At 42.4% G+C, this 20,640-nt stretch overlaps 1 protein-coding gene across 1 annotated transcript; it reads right to left on the bottom strand.

The window, feature by feature from the left end:
• Positions 1-1,972: 1,972 nt before the first annotated feature.
• On the bottom strand, positions 1,973-17,270 carry LOC115388445 (membrane-spanning 4-domains subfamily A member 15-like). The gene is made up of 7 exons (XM_030091598.1): positions 17,165-17,270; positions 11,561-11,671; positions 7,663-7,719; positions 5,932-6,072; positions 4,390-4,509; positions 2,128-2,229; positions 1,973-2,059 (listed from the first exon to the last, which is right to left on the bottom strand). Exons 1-7 carry the CDS (start codon positions 17,264-17,266, stop codon positions 2,000-2,002), a joined length of 693 nt encoding a protein of 230 aa, XP_029947458.1. The 5' UTR covers positions 17,267-17,270; the 3' UTR covers positions 1,973-1,999.
• Between the last annotated feature and the right edge of the window lie 3,370 nt (positions 17,271-20,640).

The raw sequence follows: 20,640 nt of genomic DNA, 5'->3' as shown, positions 1-20,640 counted from the left end.
CTCCCTTCGGATTCCCCTGCAGAAGTGTGTATTTGGGTCAGATATTTCGACAAAACCTTAACAGTTGTCTCAGAAACCTTTGAGTGGAATATGACCCAAATGAGGTCTAATCATCCTGAAAAACAGCCAAGGCAGGCAATATTTTTCTGACAGTTGAAGCTAAAACTGAACCTAAAGAAACACTGAAAATGCTGAAGTTTAAATGCTCAACCTCTCATTAGTGGTCCTTCTGTTTTCTGTTATGGATCTACATTTCAGGCCCTGCTTACACAACAGAATTTCAAGTGAAAATGCGTTATTTGGTGTTTTGTCTTTCCTTAAATTTATAGCGTAAGCTCAAGAGAAATACTTATTTAAATTGATACAGCATGCTTATTAATCTATTATTAATTTGTTTAAATATATTTCCATGGGCCATGGCTTGTGGACTCCTGGGGTTCTGGAGACCTCATTATGAGAACTGCTGCTCCAACCGTACAGTTACTGTGCAAACCTTTGTACTGTATTAAAAAAAGAAAGAAAGAATTCAGATAATAATGAATAATTTCTCAGTTGTTTTGTGCTATTTGTGGAGTTTTTTTACTTGTGCTCACATCCTGTACATCCCCTTTGGGCAAAAACCCCTCTGTTCTCAAAGCCTAGTGATGTCCTTGGTCATTTCTAAAACCACTGGCTGGGATGCCCCATGACCAACCATTTATTTGAAACAGGTGTTCTGGAGCTGTGAGACATCCAAACGTGCATGACAGTGATACTTGAGGTGCAGAGAATCTGAAGCACTGCATGCCGTGTCTCATTTGAAATAAAAAAGGAGAAGGGCATTCATCAGTAACCTCGTAAACCAGCCCCACCCACTCCACATCCACATTTGGATTTAGTAGCTGAGGTGGGTCTGGGGACAAGCCAATAGAAAGAGAATGCGGCTCGGCCATGAAACAGCCGAGCCAATCAGCGTTGCCGCTTTTTGTTTTCAAATTTTTTTGGCAAATTCCGGTGGCTAAACCGGAAGTGACGCCATTACTGAGCGTAGCGGAGATTACGGACTTTAACCATCGTCTGAAAGCTGCTATAAGTAAAGTTACAGCCAAAATGCCAAGTATTACAGCAATCAAGCAAGAGCAAGAGTCTGCGCCTGGTGAGTTTATAACAGAAAAAGACTTTTTCGCTTGTCTTTGTGTATAGAGAAGCTAGAGCTAAAGAGCTAAAGCTAACTCTTAGAGAAGCTATCGCATTTTGATGACGTATTTGTTTTGAAGTGCTGATTGGCTGAAGTGCGTTGTCAGTCCAAGGAGTAACCAACGCCCCCTGCACGGAGTTTGTATTGGCTTGTCCCCAGTCCGTGGAGAAAGCAGAGGCTGAGGTGTCAAAGGTGGGTCAGTTAAGTGATTGATAAGCTCCTCAGTGGTAAGGCACAGGGGGCGGATGAGATTCGCCCTAAGCTTTTGCTCCTGCTTCTCTGTCTTTCACTTGAATCTTTGGCTTCACCGAGTGGAAATCGAATGCACATCAATACGTTCAGCCCTGTGTGTGTGTGTGTGTGTGTGTGTGTGCGCGCGCGCATGTGTGTGTGCGCGCTCGCATGTGTGTGCGCATGTGTGTTCACACATATGAAAATATAGCAGAACACTATACCCTCGACCTGTGTATTTATGAGGCAGTTCCAGACCAGAGAAGGGCAACTGTACTGATGCCTTTTTTATTTCATATGATAATGTCAAACACAGTTCACTTTGCACATTGATATTTCAAAATATTATCTGATACATAATATTTCAGCAATGATATATCACTTTGCAGCTCACGCTCATAAATTGACTTTCATGCACAGTCTCCCTTAATCTCTCTTCCTTGCTTAAATAAAGTCAGGATTAGAATCCACTTTTACTACAGAGAAGTTTCCACAGCTCTCATTGACATATTTTAAGGTGAAAGAAAAAGAAAGACAAGCTCAAGCAGCAGCTTTGTAATGATCGGAGTCGATGTGTGCAGAGCAGTTCAGTTAGTAAGCTGGAGGCTCAGCAGAACCCAGATCCATTGGGTTTTTAAAGTTGGGTGCCACCTGCAAGACAACAGAACAATCAGCTCAGAATAAAAAGATTCACCTATGAACACACTTATTTTATCTACCTGAGGGTATAGCTGAGTGGAGGCAACAGATGCTGCTTGGAAATGGGGCGGAGCCTGAGTGGTGACTGATCCGTCGACAGTTTGAACAAAGACTTGTGGCCGCTGGAAGACGAAAAACACAGACTGTCACTGAGGCCCAATTTACATGAGAAAGTATTTAGTGTTCATTAGTGTTTTGTTTCAGAGAAGCTTTGTGTTTACTCTGCAATGTTTTGAAAACAATGTTGGTTTCTACTAAAGAGATAGAAACATTGGAAAAGAGGTTGTTTTCATGTAGGGCAACATGTGGGTGTTGTTGCCTTTTTTTTTTTTAATCAAAACTACACACATATGCTGCAGAGAGCAATACTCTATAAACATCCACAATGGGAGAATAAAAATGTTCCCATGGACATAGACAACCAAGTGGGATTGTTATTACAGTGACTGTCATCTCTAAAACTACCAGGTCCAGGAGAAAATGAACTTGGAGTCATGAAACTCTGGAGGAAATCATTGTTCTTACTTTACATCCATTTGTACATATGCAGAAATATCATTTACTATAGCCACATTGTGCATGCATAGTATCAGCATTTTCATCATCGACACAAAGTTGGGGCATTTTGACAAAGGTCCACCTCATGAGCTGTTCTCAAAGCAAGCACCATTACAAATGTACAAATGTTACAAATGTAACTATGGTTCTAGGAATCCTGGATGACCACCACAAGGCAGTGCTGAAACACTGAATGATCCCTTCGGGCATGCGCTGAATAGACTGCAGACAGCACTTTTGGGAAAAGGACAATGTTTGGCCTTAGAGTGACACCCCCTGACATCTGGGTGCCACCTCAGGCATAAGGGCTGATAGACAAAGCGAGTACCCCACTCACACATTTCGCCAAGGAAATAGCCAGCAAAAATGTAGTCTTGCGAAGGCACTCACTGTTGCTCCACTGTTGCCAAGGGTTCACAGCCAGGCTGACACAAGCACTCCAACACTAAGTGCAGGTCCCATGCTGGAGCCTGTAGGGCTCTGGGAGGGGTGAAGCCTCAGGGCCTGCTGGAGAAAGCAACTGGCAGGTTGTGACTGCCAACTGTGCCATGGTCACTCTGTCTTGCCAGGCTGATATTGCTGCCACATACACCCCCAGGGTAGATGGAGAACGACTTCCATCCACTGGAGATTGCAAGAATCCAAGGCCGTGGAGACTGGGAAAAGCATGGGGTCCTCCCTGTAGATGTTACACCCCTTAGCAATTTTCCACCTATTATAGCACTGCAGCCGGGTGGATGGTGCCCTGTCATTTTACACAGTTCACCTTAAAGGCATCAGTACTTCAGGTGTCTCCGTAGCTAAACGCAGAAGTGGAGTCAATGAGGATTGGAGTGCCAAGCCTGACCTCCATGCTGGAACAACAGATCTCCCTGTTGGGGAGGGGTCATGGTTCACTGCAAGAGAGCCTGTGCAGTACGGGAAACCATGCCCGAGCTGGCTAGAAAAGGACAACAGCATATGACCCTCCTTACCAATTCTCTGATCCCCTCATTCTGATTTCCCTCAGATCAGAGGGAGTGGCGAAACAATGTAATGGAAGTTGATAGTGGGCTTAGGCCACTGGCAGCTATATGACCCATCGGCTGGCCAGACAGGTCACAGCCCAACTGACAAGTTGCTGGGCTGAGGCCTGCAACAACTGGGCGGACCTGGTACCACCCTGGTGTTGCCAAGAGGCGTTTAAAGGCCATTTGTACTGCTTGCAACTCCAGTGCACTAATGTGACCTTCACTGCCCCAAACAGACCACTGTGTCACCAGAAGGCACCCCACCTTGAGAGACTAGTGCCCCTGATGACAGTCTCTTGGCGGGCCAGAGCCATACCCAATGGGACGCCCAGGACAGGAAGACCTGTTATTCCACGGGGCAGGGCCAAGAGGTGCTGCTGTGAAACCCTGAGCCTCTGAGATAGTGCCACTTGGCATACAAGCAGAATCTGTCCAACCAAGAGCACAATGACAGCAGGCCCAAGGACATCAGTCTCTACCCCTTCAGCCCCACGGGGCCCCAGAGGGGTGCTGACAGGATCCACAGCTCAGGATTGCCCGAGCCAGGATGAAATAGAAACAGACACCAAAAAACAGAAAAAAAGTTGTGCATTTTCACTTGAAAACATTGTGCATATGGGCCCTGAGTTTCCTCAGCTGTACAGTCATTCATCTGAAGGTAACTAATATGGTAAAACAACAGTAACACAGGTCAACAGTGAGGAGCTAACTCACCTCCGTGCAGCTGCAGCAGCAGGAGAAGGTTGCATGACAGGCGTATCCTGCCACAGTGATTGAAACAAAGAACTCCAGGATCTGGAACACAGCCACCACGACCGAATAGCCACCGTAATCCTGAAGAGAGTTTTAGTTAGTGTCTGAACACAGGGAATAAAAGCTACATGGATACAACTCATACTGAAAAGTGAAAGGACAGAACAGCCACAAATCCACAGTGATCTTAGTAAAGGCTAGCAGGAGATCTGATAACAGACTGAAGATTTTTCATAAAAGCTCGTAAGAATTAAATCGCTCCAGGTAGTTGCCATGTTGAAACTCGGACATTTAGTCTAAATTCAACTTTTGAACTGATTATTTGGACTGATGAATGCTTTATGTTATGGGCTGTATAAAAGGCTGTGTTAGAGGGTATCCGGGTTGGTTCCTGGAGGCTGGAAATGACGACCGGTCCGCGATACTCACTTGGAGCTGTCTTTTCAGGTGAAATGTTCTGTTGTTGAGTGCTTGACGAGGGGTGTGGTAGCCGCACATGGACAAACTCTGTGATTGCTACGGAAGCCCACGTGCAACAATGGGAGGGAGACAAATAGTTGGGGGAAAAAAACAGACACCAGGCTCCCAGCATGTTTATTGACTGCGCAGCCACTTTAAGAACTGAAACTGATACCCGTACACACATCTCTTGTTGAGTATCAGTATGTATCGAAGTTTTTGTCCCTGTCAGCTGATCTGTGTGCTTCGACGTGCCGTGCCGGCTTTACTCATTTCAGAAAGATGTTCGTTCCTGCGTCTATTAAGTCGTGCCTGTGTTGTCACAGTAGTTTAATGCATGTTTGTCTTTCATAATTGATAAACGGATCGAGTGTTTGCGCCGGTGGGAGCGCTTGTTTTGTTCACCCACACCGCGAGTGGGTGGTGGTGTTAGTTTCAGAGATATCGGCCTGCCAGATTCCAGGGCTACGAGGTGGACTACATGAGTCGTCGTCCTCCCAACTCATCACAGCGGAGGCCGCCTCTCTCCGAACTTCATCCAAGGCCGTCCTCCGACCCATCGTCATTTCCGGCCGCCAGAAACCAACCCGGATACTCTGTAACACAGCCTTTTACACATGGGCTGAACACTGCCTTGAAATGAAAAACAAAATAATTTAAAAAATGTAATTCAAAGTGTGAGTAATTGTCATTAACTATAGAAATAAGGAAATTAATCATGATTTTAAAAATTAATCTTTTGACAGCCCGAGACATAACTGAAGATAAAGCTGAGTGTCTCTAAAATTTGAACAGGAAAACCACAGTAGCCTAATCCAAATGTTCTGGACAACACCACTCAAAGGAGAAGCATTATCCTAAACAGATCCAGCACTATAAAAACTATACTCAATCAATCAATCAATCAACTTCATTTGCACAGCACTTTTCAAATAATAACAAAACAACAGAAAGTGCTTTGCGGCATTTAAGAAATACTTTAAAAAGGAAGTCCGTCCCTCCCATAATATGCTGTGTTAAATAACAGAACACTAGGACTCTTACCTGATCATACGGGCTGTCGGGGTCGTATTGGTCGTAGTAGTCATAGTAGTAGCCATAGTCTGCAGAATCCAGTGCATAGATGGCAAAACCAGTCAGAGCAACAATTACTGAAATAATGTTGAACGCCAGGGAAGTTTTTACCTGGAGACAGAAGAGAGTTGAGACATGAGGTTTTGTCAGACCTTTAGTGTTTGCCAAACTCAAGAATCTGTCTTGTGATGAGCGACAGTGAGTGATAGTGTTTTAAATTTATTCTAAGTCAAAGAAAACTACCTAAAGATTAACCCCCTTTACAGATTCAAAACACATTGCACCCACACAAATCAACCCACACATTGTTTCACACCAAGAAGTAACCTGAATTGAATTAAGTTCTTATTGATTGGCTGACTTCCAAATGCTTTTCAACATATAAAATGGTAAAAGCTGTAAAATTTAAGTAAAAGATCCAAACACAATAGTGAGCATGCCTTAGTTTGGGCTTAATGCTTTATAAACCATCTCCAGCTGTTGTTCTTCTGACTATGACTTTGAGTTAAATGTTATCATTTTGATTATTGTTGGAGAAATGTCCCATAAAGGCTAATGTATACACTTAAAGGAATACTCCGAAGATTTTTAACCCACGCCCTATCCCTATCATTGACAAAGTGAGACAAGCTCATAAATACCTTTTTGTGTCTCTGCGTCCAGTGGCTGGTTCCCAGCTGTTAGCACATAGTTAGCTTAGCTTAATTGTTGGAAGTCAATAGGGAACAGAGCCGGACTGACGAAAGTGGACAAAATACTCCTTCCAATGGTCCAGGGGATGGCATATTGGCACGAGAAGTAAATCCGAATGGTTATAAAACATTTTAAAAAATGTGTTATCTTTTCAATCCATTAAAATAACGTTTTGATACACACAGACCTGCGCATGCCCAGTGCTCCGCGGAAGGATATACCGGAGCACAGCAGTAGAAGCCATAGACTCAGCCGCTGTGCTCCGGTATATCCTTCCGCGGAGCACTATGCTTGTGTAGATCTGTGTGTATCAAAACCTTATTTTAACGGATTTGAAAGAAAACCTTTTAAAAGTCTTTTAAAATATTTTATAACCATTCAGATTTACTTCACGTGCTAATACACCGTCCCCTGGACCACTGGAAGGAGTATTTTGTCTACTTTCGTCAGTCCGGCTTTGTTCCCCATTGGCTTCCAGCAGTTGAGCTAAGCTAACTACGATCCTAACAGCTGGGATCCAGCCACTGGACAAAGAGACACAAAAAAAGTATTTATGCGCTTGTCTAACTTTGTCAGTGATAGGGATAGGGCGTGGGTCAGAAACTATGGAGTATTCCTTTAACCTATTAAAAAATGGCAACAGTTAAATGAACATTGACTGTCTATCCATCCATCCATTTTCTATGCTGCTTCTCCTTTTCAGAGTCGCGGGTGGCTGGAGCCGATCCCAGCTGCTGCGGGCGAGGACGGGGTACATCCTGCACAGGTCGCCAGTCTGTCACAGGGCTGACATAGATAGACATACAAGCATTCACGCTCACATTCACACCTTGGGGCAATTTTAGGGTGACCAATTAACCTGACATGCATGTTTTTGAACCGTTGACATTGACTACTCATTCCATGCTTTTTGCAAAGTAGTTCAAATATTTTGAAACCAAAATTTGAAATTGCATTAAAAAAAGTTCCATTTTTTTTCCCACAAATGTAAATACCTGTGTCACTCACCAGACAATGGCTCATATACTTCTCAGCAGCCACCGTCACAGATCCAGATGCGATGTACTGTAACAACATTTGTCAAATGAACCAGTTTTACGATCAGATTTAGAATAATCAAATACAACCAAACCACAAGCCTTTCTTAAAGGAAAGATTTTGTCATTCTTGGTGTGTGAAGTCTCTCTCTCAGACTGTGAGTTCTCCAATGACAGAATGGACACAGATTGCCAGAGTCCAATGTTTTGTTGTTTCAGCCTTTCTAAACAAGCACACTGAGTACATTTTTGGACCTCCCTGCAGACAGCACCAAAAAGCTTCCAGTCAGTCGTCAACCCCCTCCATCCTGGAGTGACTCCTTTTTAAGCCCAGCCTGCTACGAGGAGAGAGGGGGAAGAGATTACCAATGAATGTTATACACAGGTGCTTCCCCTTATCTCTCTTCGGCATTTTTCGATGAGTCAACATCACACTGTCTCCCCTACATCTGACCTTTAGCACGCCCCACCACCACATGGTGATCACTGTTCCAATAACACACTGTGGCACTCCACATGGTTGTGTGCTTGGTCCATATTCTCACTGTACCAGTTTCCTGTGTGTGTCATAATTCAAAGACATTGCCAGCATAGTTATGCAGATGAAACACACTCGTATTTATCAATAGAAAAACTTGATACAGGTATATTAAATAAACTTACAGATTAGCATAAGTCCTAATTTCTATTGAAGGTCTGTTCTATGAATTCTACCAGTTTAATACCGACTTGAAAGCAAATCTGAGCAACATAAGAGGTGGGAAGATTGTCCCTTAAGCCCGCCACACACTACAGGATTTTTTCAATCTTCCCTGATTCAGACAACACACACTACAAGACAACAGAGGACAGATCGCACCCGATCTTCCTCTCCTGATCGTCTAGTGTGTGTGTCACTCTGGAGCAGACCACACACTAACAGATTCTTCAGCCGAGAATCGGCTCCTCACTCCTCCAAATCTCGCGTCGTCCAACGTGACTTTGTGCTGTTTCCCTTCATTGCTGTTTTTACATTCATCTCCACTTTCAATAATAAGTGGAGAACTCATTCATTCCCTCAGTTCATTCATTCACATTGGTATCGCTACTTCAGTGCAGACCCCTCCCCCCCCCCCCGTGCGCACGGAGCATGGACTGTCAGCACCTTGTCAGAAAAATTTAATGTTCCAGTACAGAAGAGGGAAACATAGTTTCATATCATTGTATTATAATTTACCCTCCCTCCAAATTTAATAATAATTCAGCTTATTAATCTGTTTGTGTGTGTGTTTTTTTTTTTGTTTTTTTTTACTTTTGAGTCCCGAGTGCAGCAGTAGAATAAAGTTATTAGCAGACCGTGTCAAATAAAAGCTACTTTTTTAAATCACCAAATATCTTAAATCATTCATTATGTCCACAGATGTGATAGTTTACCCCAGAATAAAAACACGTTGAGCTTTGATTAGGTAAGTTTCATTATAGTCCGCTCTGTCTCTGAAGGCACGGAGTCAGCGGAAAGTTTTTTTTTTCTTTTATTATTATTTTTTTTTCTTCCCCATTCTTCCGTGATGGTTAATAACGGAGATTAATTAAAACATTGGGATTATTGCAGGACTGGCGGAGATGCAGATATTAGATCGGAGTTTGGATCTGAATGGAGGAAATCCAGGAGCGATAGGATTAACCATCACTTTCTGTACAGTTGAGTTTAGGAGCTCTGGCTTTTCTCTTTCACTGTCATATATAGTGAATATATTTCACAGATGCCTCCCAAGAGGCTCCGACCGGAAAAAATCCCTCGGAACACACCGCACACTACATGAAGATCGGACCCGAACTCATTTGCATACTCCCGACAATCGGACCCTGTCGGCTTTGATCAGGAGGAGAAGATCGGGGCAAAATTCGGCCTGATTATCCTGTAGTGTGTGGAGGCCTTTAATGCAGCTCAGCTGAGCCTTCTAAGCTCTTAGAAGTAAGACCAAACTATATTCATAAAGACCTCAGGAAAGGTAGATGGCCACCACCACCCACCTGTCATTGCTGAGCCAGGTAAATGAAGGGTTCACTGCAAAGTGACATCTGAAATTTTGGAAATAGTTGTATTTTGAGGACCTCAACCCAGACAAGTAAGAAAACTTTATTTATAAAGCACATTTCGCACATAAAATACAAAGTCCTGTTTAGAACAAGGTAAAATACAGCCAAAACTCAGCCAAAAGCTTTTCTAAATAAATTAGTCTTCAAGTTCTTTTTGAAAGAGTCCATAGACTCAGTCATTCAGAGAGGCAAGGGCAAGCCAAAGAAGCCACAGGAAGCCAGAGAAGGTTAAACAGAACAGAGGTAATGTAGGATGTTGTGGACTTACCTGTCGGCAGTCTAGCTGCAGAGTTTTGTATGGGTTTGCAGTTTGTTAAGAACACTTGCATTCAAACAAGTAAAAATAGAATCACAATTACAACAGGGCCTAAAACAGAACCCTGAGAATCTCCACAAGGCAGGTTTGACACATTTGGCATAATATTGTTGATCACTACATCAAAACTTCTTCTTTAAATATCTCTTAGGAGAAACGCTGGAGGACAGACCCTGAAAAACCCATCTCAGATTCAGCCAGCACTGATACAACTCAGATCCAACAAGATACTGTAGAGTGATCTACAGTATCAAATACAGAGAACAATTCAGTAGGACCAGGACTGTGCAGCCATCATTATGTCAATGGAAACCCTCAGATCAGTTTCAGTGGAGTGAAGTTATGAAACCTTGATTGACATTTGTCATATAGATTGTGCTGCTTCAAAAATTAATGAAGGTTCACAAAATAAAAATAAATCTGACAGATAAGAAGTTACTATTAATAAGAAGACTATTAAAGCCCTATTCATTCAGCACAGCTGCTTCTGGTCTCATTGCCATTACAAAGTTTCTTCATGTTGTGATCTGTCCACACCACTCATCTTTATCATGCAGGGTTTAAATGTGGATCACTACAGTGTCCTCCTGGAAGAAGTTTTGACTGCCTGCAGCTGCTGCTGCTGTCTTGGTCCATGATGATGGTGAGGTGCAATTGCACTGCTCTTCTGCCCGCAGCAAGTTTAAAGGTGAGAAGAGGTGTTCATTTGATTGGTCACGCTGTTTTAAACCCGGTCACATCTTCTCTCCTCCCTCGTTGCCACTTGCTCCAGTGGAAGGGAAGGTGTCGTGGATGTGTTGCTCTGCGCCAGACTGCAAAATGTCCTGGACACACCCCATTGACGCCATGCTGCACTTGCACCTGGTCTACCAAAATAGAGCCCTCAGACTTAACTTTCTTTGGGCTCAAAACTCTATCCAGTGATCTTCTGAATGTAACTTGAGTTCAACAAATGACCGAATGCGAGCATGATCTCTGAATTCTTGTGTGTTGTGTCCTTCACTTGATGATAACTGTAAGTAAGTAAGTAAGTAAGTAAGCTTTATTTGTATAGCACTTTTCCCAGACCAGGGTCACAAAGTGCTTCACATAAAAATAGTCTATACAAAATACAATCACTAAAATAACATATAAATATGCAAGCTAAAACAGCACCATGCAGGCCAGGAGACATATGAATATACAAGATAAAACAGTACCATACAGGCTAAAAGGCTTGTTCAAAGAAAAAGGTCTTTAGCTGCTTTTTAAAAGAAACGACATTGTCCAGAGACCTGAGCGAACAGGGAAGCTCGTTCCAAAGACACGGTGCCACTGCCTTAAATGATCTATCCCCAGAAGTTTTAAAACATGTGCGGGGAACCATTAACAAGTTTTGGTTAGAGGACTTCAAGCAGCAAATGGAAACATTGGGCTGTATGTGAAGACAGAGAGAGATGATTTGAAAGCGAAGGAACATAAAAACTGTACTTACAATCAAAGCTCCCCAAACAAAGATCCCACTGAAAAGTCCCAGTGAAGGTTTGTAGACAGCCGTTGCGATCCCAAACAGCAGCGTCAATACGCCAATCATGATCTGAACGGTCTGCAGAGACAAACAGAAGAAACCCAACTGAAGACAAACAGTGTTTTCAAAGAATGAGAGAGAATCTGATACAAAAACTTTTCTGAGAATAGATAGATCAATAGATCCCATTGATTTCTCTGGAAGGTCTACTTTTAAGAGCTTATTTTGCATAAAAAATTGCATTGAGTATTTCATGGTCTGTTGTAAGAGTTAATTAATATCTCAACAGAAAACAATGAATATTTAAATAGTTAGCCAGATCGATTTGAAACAAACTCAAGAAAGTTTCAACACAATAATGTAATTAAGGAATAAATCATAGCCTAAAAAATGTTGTATATTTACCCACTTCTCAAACCTGTAAGTTATGTCAGGAGATAAACTTAAAAAGTAACATATATCATGACTCACTGCACACAAAAAAGCTTATTTTCATGTTAGTTCAGTGCTGAATCACACAAATAACATTTTGCTTGGATCAGGGGTCTGCAACCTGTGGCTCTACAGCCACATGAGACTCTTCAGTCCCTCTGTAGTGGCTCCACGAAGCCTTCACAACATGAAAAGTGAATAAACATTAAACTTAATTTTACTATATTACACACCACAGTACTATTCAAAATAATTGGTCACTCTCGGTTCGAAATGGATTCAAATAAAGGTACAAGTAAAACTAAGAAATATGGCTAAAACCACAAAAAATCGAACAAATAGAACAGCTTTAAAAACGTGAAATGTCTAGAATTTCTAAAAGAAGATTATGGTTGGGCAAAAGCATGCAAAAGTGCTTAAAAGGATGTAAAAATACTGAAATTTCATAATTGTCAACAAAAAAGGCTCGAAAATAGGAGCAAAACTGTTAAAACCAAGTACCAAAAAATAGGTCAGATTTAATAAAATATTCACTATTCTGAACCCTAACTTCATAAATTGCATCATAAGATATCGTCGCTGTCCAATAAAATGCACGTATCTCCAAAAACACTTTTTTTTCAGGAGCATGAAAAAAGTGTTTTTCTCATCATCTGACTTTCAAATTAAGCCCAAAACACAATTAGGGTTCGAAACCAAAACCTGTATTTACACCGTGATTAATAATCTGTTTAATATTTTAGGTGGACTTACGTGATTTGTTTGAGCGATATTGGACATACGTGTTTTAATGCGCTCTTGTCATTTACGACCCTCGAGCCTTCTATTCTTTTCCTGCTTATTAGTGGACCACTGATGAAGGCTAGCCAGCATTCCACATAGAATATTACCCTGATTTAAGTTTTTTACATTTTATGTTGAAATCAGACAAAGTCTTCTAATATTAGCACAAGCAGAGTTAAATAGCGTACTTAGCTTGAAACAACTTTGTTTATCCAAAGATACCTTCCATACGTGTCATAATTTCTTTTTTTTTTTTTTTTTTTTTTTTTGCATAACACTGTGCTATTACTGCAGGAATGTCGCCTACCTTTCAGCCTGCATGCATCTGTGGGCCAGAGTCCTGCACAGGTCCAATTTTCAAGACCCGCCCCGGCCCGACCCAGGGACGTACAAACCCGCAACCGAACCGCAAACCTGCGCATCAGTCCGATGAGTACCGCGACCCGATCCGACCCGTTGAAACACGACCCGCAGCCCGACCCGTAACCCGTATGTAAAGTAATAATTTTGGGTCATATTGTCTGAATACTGAACAGCATATCGCCACAGTTCAGGTGGCAGTGAGTCAACAACGCACCTGAATGAAGCAGCTCTTCCAATAAAAGCCTGACTTCAGTCATGAATCATCAGCCCTGCGTGTTCTTCTCCCATACAACTGTAAAAACTCTCGTTTGTTACGTTTATTCTTTAAACTTTTAATTTCTTAAAGGCAACTTCACGTGTGTAATAGTTGACTTACTTTCTGTCCAGACTTGAGCGGCGTTCAGCAGTTACGAGTCGTGATGTTTTAGAATTCATCGAGGAGAAAAGTAACCATCAGGGAAACACTGTGTTATGTTTGAACACTTCAGGAACATTACAAAGTGATAGTTGTACGTTTTATCCATTTATTTCTCAAATATCTAAAAAGCTATTACGTGTTTTGGAAGTGGCTTGTTAGACGGTGGCAGACCGTTTGATGCTCTCGTCCAATCACAGTGTTAGTAGAGGGTGAAACGCGTTTAAACAGCTGAGACTGTCACAAAATAGGGGAAGCGATCCTCAGAGAGTAAATAATGACCACGATCAATGATGTATATAAAGGTTGTGTCAAGAAATATTTAACACTAGAACAGCCAGCATTCTTACACCCCCTCCAAAGGCTGCAACGGTCAGCCAGACCGTCATGCAATTTGCAGTGTTTTTGCGCAGGAGCACACCAACAGGTTGTTTTTCTGTAATCTAATGTATTAGAAATTAAGATAAACAAAATATGAAGTCAAGAGGATCAGCAAACCTTTTAATGCCTCATGTCTGCTGTATTAATGCCTCAAATCAGGTTTTAAAATTTATTTAACTTTTTAGAGTGCGCATTTGCGCAGCGTCACCTCTCACACTCCGCGCACTCGTTTCCCTGATAAACAAGCACACACACACACACCAACACACACAAAATAGTTGTATTATTAACCGTCAATAATAATCAAGAACATATTAAATTAGTAAAATAAGTCTCCCCGGCTGCGCACCAGGACGGACACCTTCCCACACGGTCCCGTCCTCACCCTGCTCATTTGATTCTGGGACTGCAGGCTCCACAGGACAAAGGTATTTATTCAGAAGATATGTTCGTTCTAAAATTAATTTTTGGAAACGAAAAATACATGGTTTGCTGTACTTTGATGGAGGATATAATATTTTGCCTGAATCTGTAATGGGCACCACTGGAGACGCTGCAGTGCTCCTGCTGTCAATACCGTGTTCACTGTTGTGTTGAGATTTATTACATTAGTTTATTTATTTTTTTTAAACAATTTTATGTTATTATTATTTAGTTGTAAACTGACAGCAGCCTACAGTAATTCTCTATACCTGGAGGTGATGCGTGAGCGCTTCATGCACCACTGCAGGTTCTGTGCTGGACTGGACAGCAGCTGGAGGTCGATCGGGCATTTTTTGGGCAGCAGGATTATATTTGTTTCGCTGTTTGGCCCGTGACTGTTCTGACTGTGATTCAGAACGTTCCTCCTCTTCACTCCAGTCAAGATCGCTGATGTCCGACACGTCTCCGCCATCCGATTCCCCCTCACTGACCTCCTCTATGCTAAAGCTTCTTCCACCTTCATTATGTCTCATTTTATTGTCTTTCTTTTGGGATTTGGGTGATATTTTTCTCCGTCTGTCTGATTGTCTGCTGTCAGAGCTAGCTCCCTGTTCAGATGAGCACATATGAACCAAAACAAATCAATCGCAGAAAAAAAGCAGCGCAAAGTGCATCTTTTTTATCTTTTGGAGGTATACATGCTTTGTAATATTATGTGTGTCATTGTTAGGACCTTATTTGTTTCAGAAACCTTATTTGCTTCAGAAAAACATACAAGACACATATTTAGGAAAAGTCAAAGAATTAGGACAGGGGAATTATTTTTAACAGATTTATTTGAATTCTAAAAACCCAAACGGTCTGTCAGACCGTCTTGGCTGTTCTACAACTGTGAAAAAATACTTTTATGTATATTACTTCAACCTTTTTCATTTATTCGTTCCAACAACCCCGTGTCCGCTCGTAGAACGCTTACAACCGCTCCACCGAAGTTTGTGCAACGTTTAATCGCCACCCGGACAACGCTGGCAGACCTCTCCAGAAACATCAGCGGTGGCCGAGCGTTTACAGCGTTGCTTTAACGGGGGCCAACTTCTGTTAAACGGTAGTGAACGGTTACGAGCGGACATTAATTTTTTTCACCGCTCAGGGAACGCTCCAGCAAAGTTCGGATGGTGTGACCGGGCCTTTACAGCTTTTACAGACGCTCGGAGGCAGGACAGAGGTGGGACAGAGGCGGGAGATACGCGCATTGACAGACCATTCTGACACCCAATGGAGATACGTGTTAAATATATGACATAAAAACACATGTTTCCATTGGTCATTTGGATCCCCAGCGCAACCTGTTGTTAGGAGAGAATGTGATTTTTAATTTGCCAATGAAAAGTCAACATCGTTAAAAAGTGGAGATACGTGTTATTTATCGGACAGCGACGATATGTATTTTTTGTGCATCAAAACTATATATGAAGTTTCCTGAGCTGCATTTGCCTCATTTTAAAGGTTAAATGTGGTTTATGGCTCCAAACCGACTTGACTTTGGCTGAAAGTCACAAAAATGGCTCCTTTGGTCATAAAGGTTGCAGACCCCTGGCTTAGATTATTAAATTAAACCCTTTACCATTCATTCATTCATTCTTTTCTGAGCTACATCGTCCTTTTCAGCGTTGCAGGGGGCTGGAGCCAATCCCAGCAGCTGTGGTTGGGGTGAGGGGGGGGTCCACCCTGGGCAGCTTGCCAGTCTGGCGCAGGGCCAGCACAGAAAGACATAACCATGCATTCTCACATTCACACCTTGGCACAACTTAGGGTTACCAAATAACCTGACATGCATGTTTTTGGACTGTGGGAGAAAGTTGAAGTACCTGGAGGGAACCCACACACACCCCGGGAGAACATGCAAACTCCAGACAGAAAGGCCCCAAGCCCCGGCTGGTACTCGAACCTACGTTGTGAGGCCAGAGCGCTAATCACTGCAGCCGACTCATTGCATTAGTTCACAAAAGTCTCCACTGCAGAGTTCAAGTCTTTCAGGTGTCATGATGGTGTCAGAAAAAGGAAGATCATCAGTGCCTTTAGTGGATTTTCTAGTGGTTTAAGGGGATATTAAAGTGTTTTTAGAGAATTTAAAGGATGCTGAGTGAATTCCAGCATGCTTATGCATGATGGGCAGACCAATTGTCAAGCCCCTTTGGGTCCCGTCCCCCTGGCTGGGTCTCCCATCCCCTCCTGTGTCCACGTCTTTCCCTGTTCATCTGTCCCACCTGTTGTCTGCGTCCTCCTCTCCTCATGTTACTCCCAGTCAGTTCCCTTCCCAGTGTGCTCATCGCCGTCATGTGCTGCACCTGTGTCGTCCCTATTCATACCCTGCTCTCCTCCTGTGTCTGTGTCGGTTCTTTGTGGATGTCTGTCCCTGGCTTCTCGCCTGCATCACTTCTGCCCTTGTGTTTCCTCGAGGGACAAATAAAGAGTTCCAGCTCATCGTGAGCTGCCTGCTTCTGAGTCCTTTGACCTGCACGCTGACATCAGTCAACACTTCAGTTTTGTTACTTGTTACAATCATAATAAAGATAATGCTCTATCTTACCAATACAGATGGGCTCATTCATTTGGAAAAGTCATAATTTCAATTAGATAAATACATTATAAAATCATATCCCAGACAGGACGTTTACTTGAAAAAAATCCCAAGTTGTAATATTTTCATTGATTTCTGTCAGTGTTAATCCAAGAAACAGTGTGTTCAGGTTTGTCTGTTGTCAGAAACTCACCCCGAGCGCCAGGGGATGTCCCTTCCTGAACCTGTGTCCTCCAAGCAGTGATGGCGGCTGCAACACGTTGACAGCTACTGGGAGCACCTGGGTGACTACCATCACGTTTCCTGAGGTGTACGGCACTGAGGAAGAAGCCACGGTAGAAGAAGCCATGTTCCACATCCAGATGTTCCTGTGATCTTCTGAGCCGCTCCACTCGCTGTCACACATAAATCCACTTGTAACACTGAGGTAAAGCTGTTTGCAAGAGTTATTGAAACAGTAAGAAAATGTTGAAATGGCGTAAAAATCCCATTAAAACCTGTTTATATAAACATGTCATACTTTAACAAGTTGCCTCAAAACTTTGAGTCAAAGCTCACGTTTAAACTCAGACTTATGACTTCGGAATTTTAAAAGTACTTTATAGAAATTGACAAATCTCAAATTCACTTTTCAGTGATCCTTTTTTTTTTTTTGAATCACAAACGTGACATACTTGTAATAAAAACACTGGTGAGGAGTTAAAAAAACAAACAGGATAAAATAAAAACAAAGACAGGACGTCACTCATGTTTTCTCCCCGACTTGAAGAAGTGAGTGGGGAAATAATTTATTACCTTGGAAAGTTCCTCATCAACACTTGCTGTTTTACTCTAATGGTCACAAAGTTTTGTGATGAAAAGAGACATTATTGCCAAGAGCCAATTAATAAGTTTGGGATTAAAATGAAAGAAAATCAGGTATAAAGCATCAAACCTATTCTTTGAAGTGTCTGACTATCAATCATCAACAAATTCCATCAACTGCCAAAGGATAAGGTGTTGAGGACCATGTCCTTCGAGTTCCAAATACAGGAAAACAATGCAAAACATTCAATCAGAAATCAATATCTGAACCGAAAAAGCTCCCCACCACATCTTTGTTTTTAAATCTTGTTTTCAGCCACATGGAGCTCCTGAGCCACAGTTGCAGAGCCCTTAGTTCATATGGGTTTTCAGGTAAATAAATTGTTGAACGTACCTTGACCTGTTTCCTCCGCCCTCTTCCGATATCTGGTGGTGTTGTTCTTGTAAGTGTGCTTTTATCAGCCGGTGTAATGGAGGCGTGACCATCCGGCTGTGTTTGACAGATAGGTGATGCCTCCTGTTGTCCAGACGCTGCTCCAGGTGTGGCTCAGCATGCAGACTCTCCTCATCACTTCTTTATTTCCACTGCCTCCACAATGCAACGTTTCTTCAGGCCTCCTCTGAGTCCATGACGTGCTTTTCTGATTCAAATTGAGAGAAGGTAATGTCTGTAAAACATGATGAATTTAAGACTTATTCCTTACAAATGTGCTTTATATTAAGATCACAAAATATGCCTTAATTAAAATTAGAGTACATTTCAGACATGGACATTTACTCATTTACACTCATCCACACCCCGATGGTGACCTTCTGGATAAACTGGGGCTTCAGTGTCTCACCCAAGAACATTTTGGCAGCTGATCGGGGCTGGATGAGGTATCAATGTCACAGCCTTGGCCTGCCTCTCTCTCTGATCTCTGATTACTCTGGCTCCTCAGCCATTCCTGGCAACTTCATCAGTTTTGCCATTGTGGCACAGAGCTCATGTTTAAGACCTCTTGTAAAATTAATGCACAGCAGAAGGATTGCCAGTTTGACTTGACACTAACTTTGCCATCTTCAGGTCAGGACCCACATTCATCACATCATCTACTGGCCTTGTTTTGCCTTTTTTTCCTCCCTCTGGATTCCCCTGCAGAAGTCTGTATTTGGGTCACATAGATCGACAAAACATTAACAGTGGTCTCAGAAACCTTTGAGTGGAAAATGACCCAAATGAGGTCTAATCACCCTGAAAAGTAGTTAAAGCAGACAATATTTTCTGACAGTTGAAGCAAAAACTGAACCTGAAGAAACACTGAAAATGCAGAAGTTTAAATGCTCAACCTCTCATTAGTGGTCCTTCTGTTTTATGTTATTAATCGACCATTTCCGACCCTGCTTACACAGCAGCATTTCAAGGGAAAATGCACTGTTTTTGCATTTTCATGGCAAGCAGATGATTTGGCACTCAAAATCAACATGTTACAACATGTTACAAATGACATGGACCTCTGGTGGACCTCAACGGGAACCATATAGGGGCCATGTGTGTGTGGATTGGTTGAACTGGTCACCGAACACAGAGACTGGCCCCTGGCACCTGGGATGTCACCTCAGTGTTGGGGTAGGAGTCTGAGCTTGTGAGGGAGGTTTAGAGGTACAAACTTAATATGGTCAGGCTCACCTCCACACTCAGCCTGGGCTCTGGAGCTCAACCCCACTCGAGGAGGTGGACTCTGGTATTGCCTGCAGATGGGAGGCGGTAGGCTGATGTGGGTTTGCTTGAAGATCCATAGTTTAGCCGCCATGTGTTCTCTCCAGTCTGTCTGTCTTACTTTCGTCCTTCTTAATAATATAAAATAATCTCCAAGCTGCAGATATCGCCCATCTGCTCTCGTCTCAGTTCTGCTGACAGATGGAATCACATAAAACTCACCAGGTTGTATCAAAGAGCTTTTACGAGCACAAGGACTCTGCAATATCAGACCCATTTCCCAACGCTTGTATTGGTACATCCCATATTTTATGTCTGTTAAATCCATAACACAATTTTTTTTGATGGCCTCAAATGTGCATGCTTTAAATTAAATAAAATACAAGTGATTTTTCCAATCAGATCAAAACCTGTTTGACTTGCAAAAAACACTCAACCGCCCATAAGTTCATTCATTATGAAGCAGTTCCAGACCAGAGGAGGGTAACTGAACTGAAGCATTTTTAATTTCATTTAATAACCTCAAACCACATCCACTCCGCACAATGAATTTCAAAGTGTTATCTGATACATATTATTTCAGCAATGAAATATGACTTTGCAGCTTGCACTCATATATATATATTGACCTTCCTCTGCGTTCTCCCTTAATCTCTCTTCCTTGCTTAATACAAGTCTGAAGCAGAATCCACATTTACCACCATGAAGCTCCTTCAAATTCATTCTGTGGAAGGCTGGTTGCATTTTTAATTTTGTCCTTTATAGATCAACTGTTTCCACATCTCTCACTGACATATTTTTACAGAAAAAGAAAGACAAGTTCAAGCTGCAGCTTTGCAATGATCAGGTTCAATGTGTGTGGGTCAGTAAGGTGAGTAAGCTGGAGGCTCAGCAGAACCCAGATCCCCTGGGTTTTCAAAGCTGGGCTCCACCTGCAACACAACAGTGCACTGTCAGTGGGATTTTAACTCGCATTGAAAAGATTCACATTGCAAACACACTTATTTTATCTACCTGAGGGTATGGCTGAGCGGGGGCAACAGATGCTGCTTGGAAATAGGGCGGGGCCTGAGGGATGACTGATCCGTTGACAGTTTGAACAAAGACTCGTGGCTGCTGGAAGATGAAAAACACAGACGGTCACTGAGGCCCCGTTTACATGAGAA

Source organism: Salarias fasciatus, chromosome 5, assembly GCF_902148845.1.
Source record: "Salarias fasciatus chromosome 5, fSalaFa1.1, whole genome shotgun sequence".
Taxonomy (NCBI): Eukaryota; Metazoa; Chordata; class Actinopteri; order Blenniiformes; family Blenniidae; genus Salarias; species Salarias fasciatus.
Note: the sequence above shows the minus strand (reverse complement) of the source record. Positions and strands in the feature narration are given on the sequence as shown.

Bases quoted from the DNA above. Each gene is read 5' to 3' on its own strand.
- LOC115388445 (XM_030091598.1), bottom strand. From the start codon at position 17,266: ATGGTAGTCACCCAGGTGCTCCCAGTAGCTGTCAACGTGTTGCAGCCG. The intron at 7,720-11,560 runs GTAAGTACAGTT...ATGTTGTTACAG, and splicing joins TTGTTTGGGGAGCTTTGATT to TACATCGCATCTGGATCTGT. The intron at 6,073-7,662 runs GTGAGTGACACA...TTCTGTCTCCAG, and splicing joins AGTATATGAGCCATTGTCTG to GTAAAAACTTCCCTGGCGTT.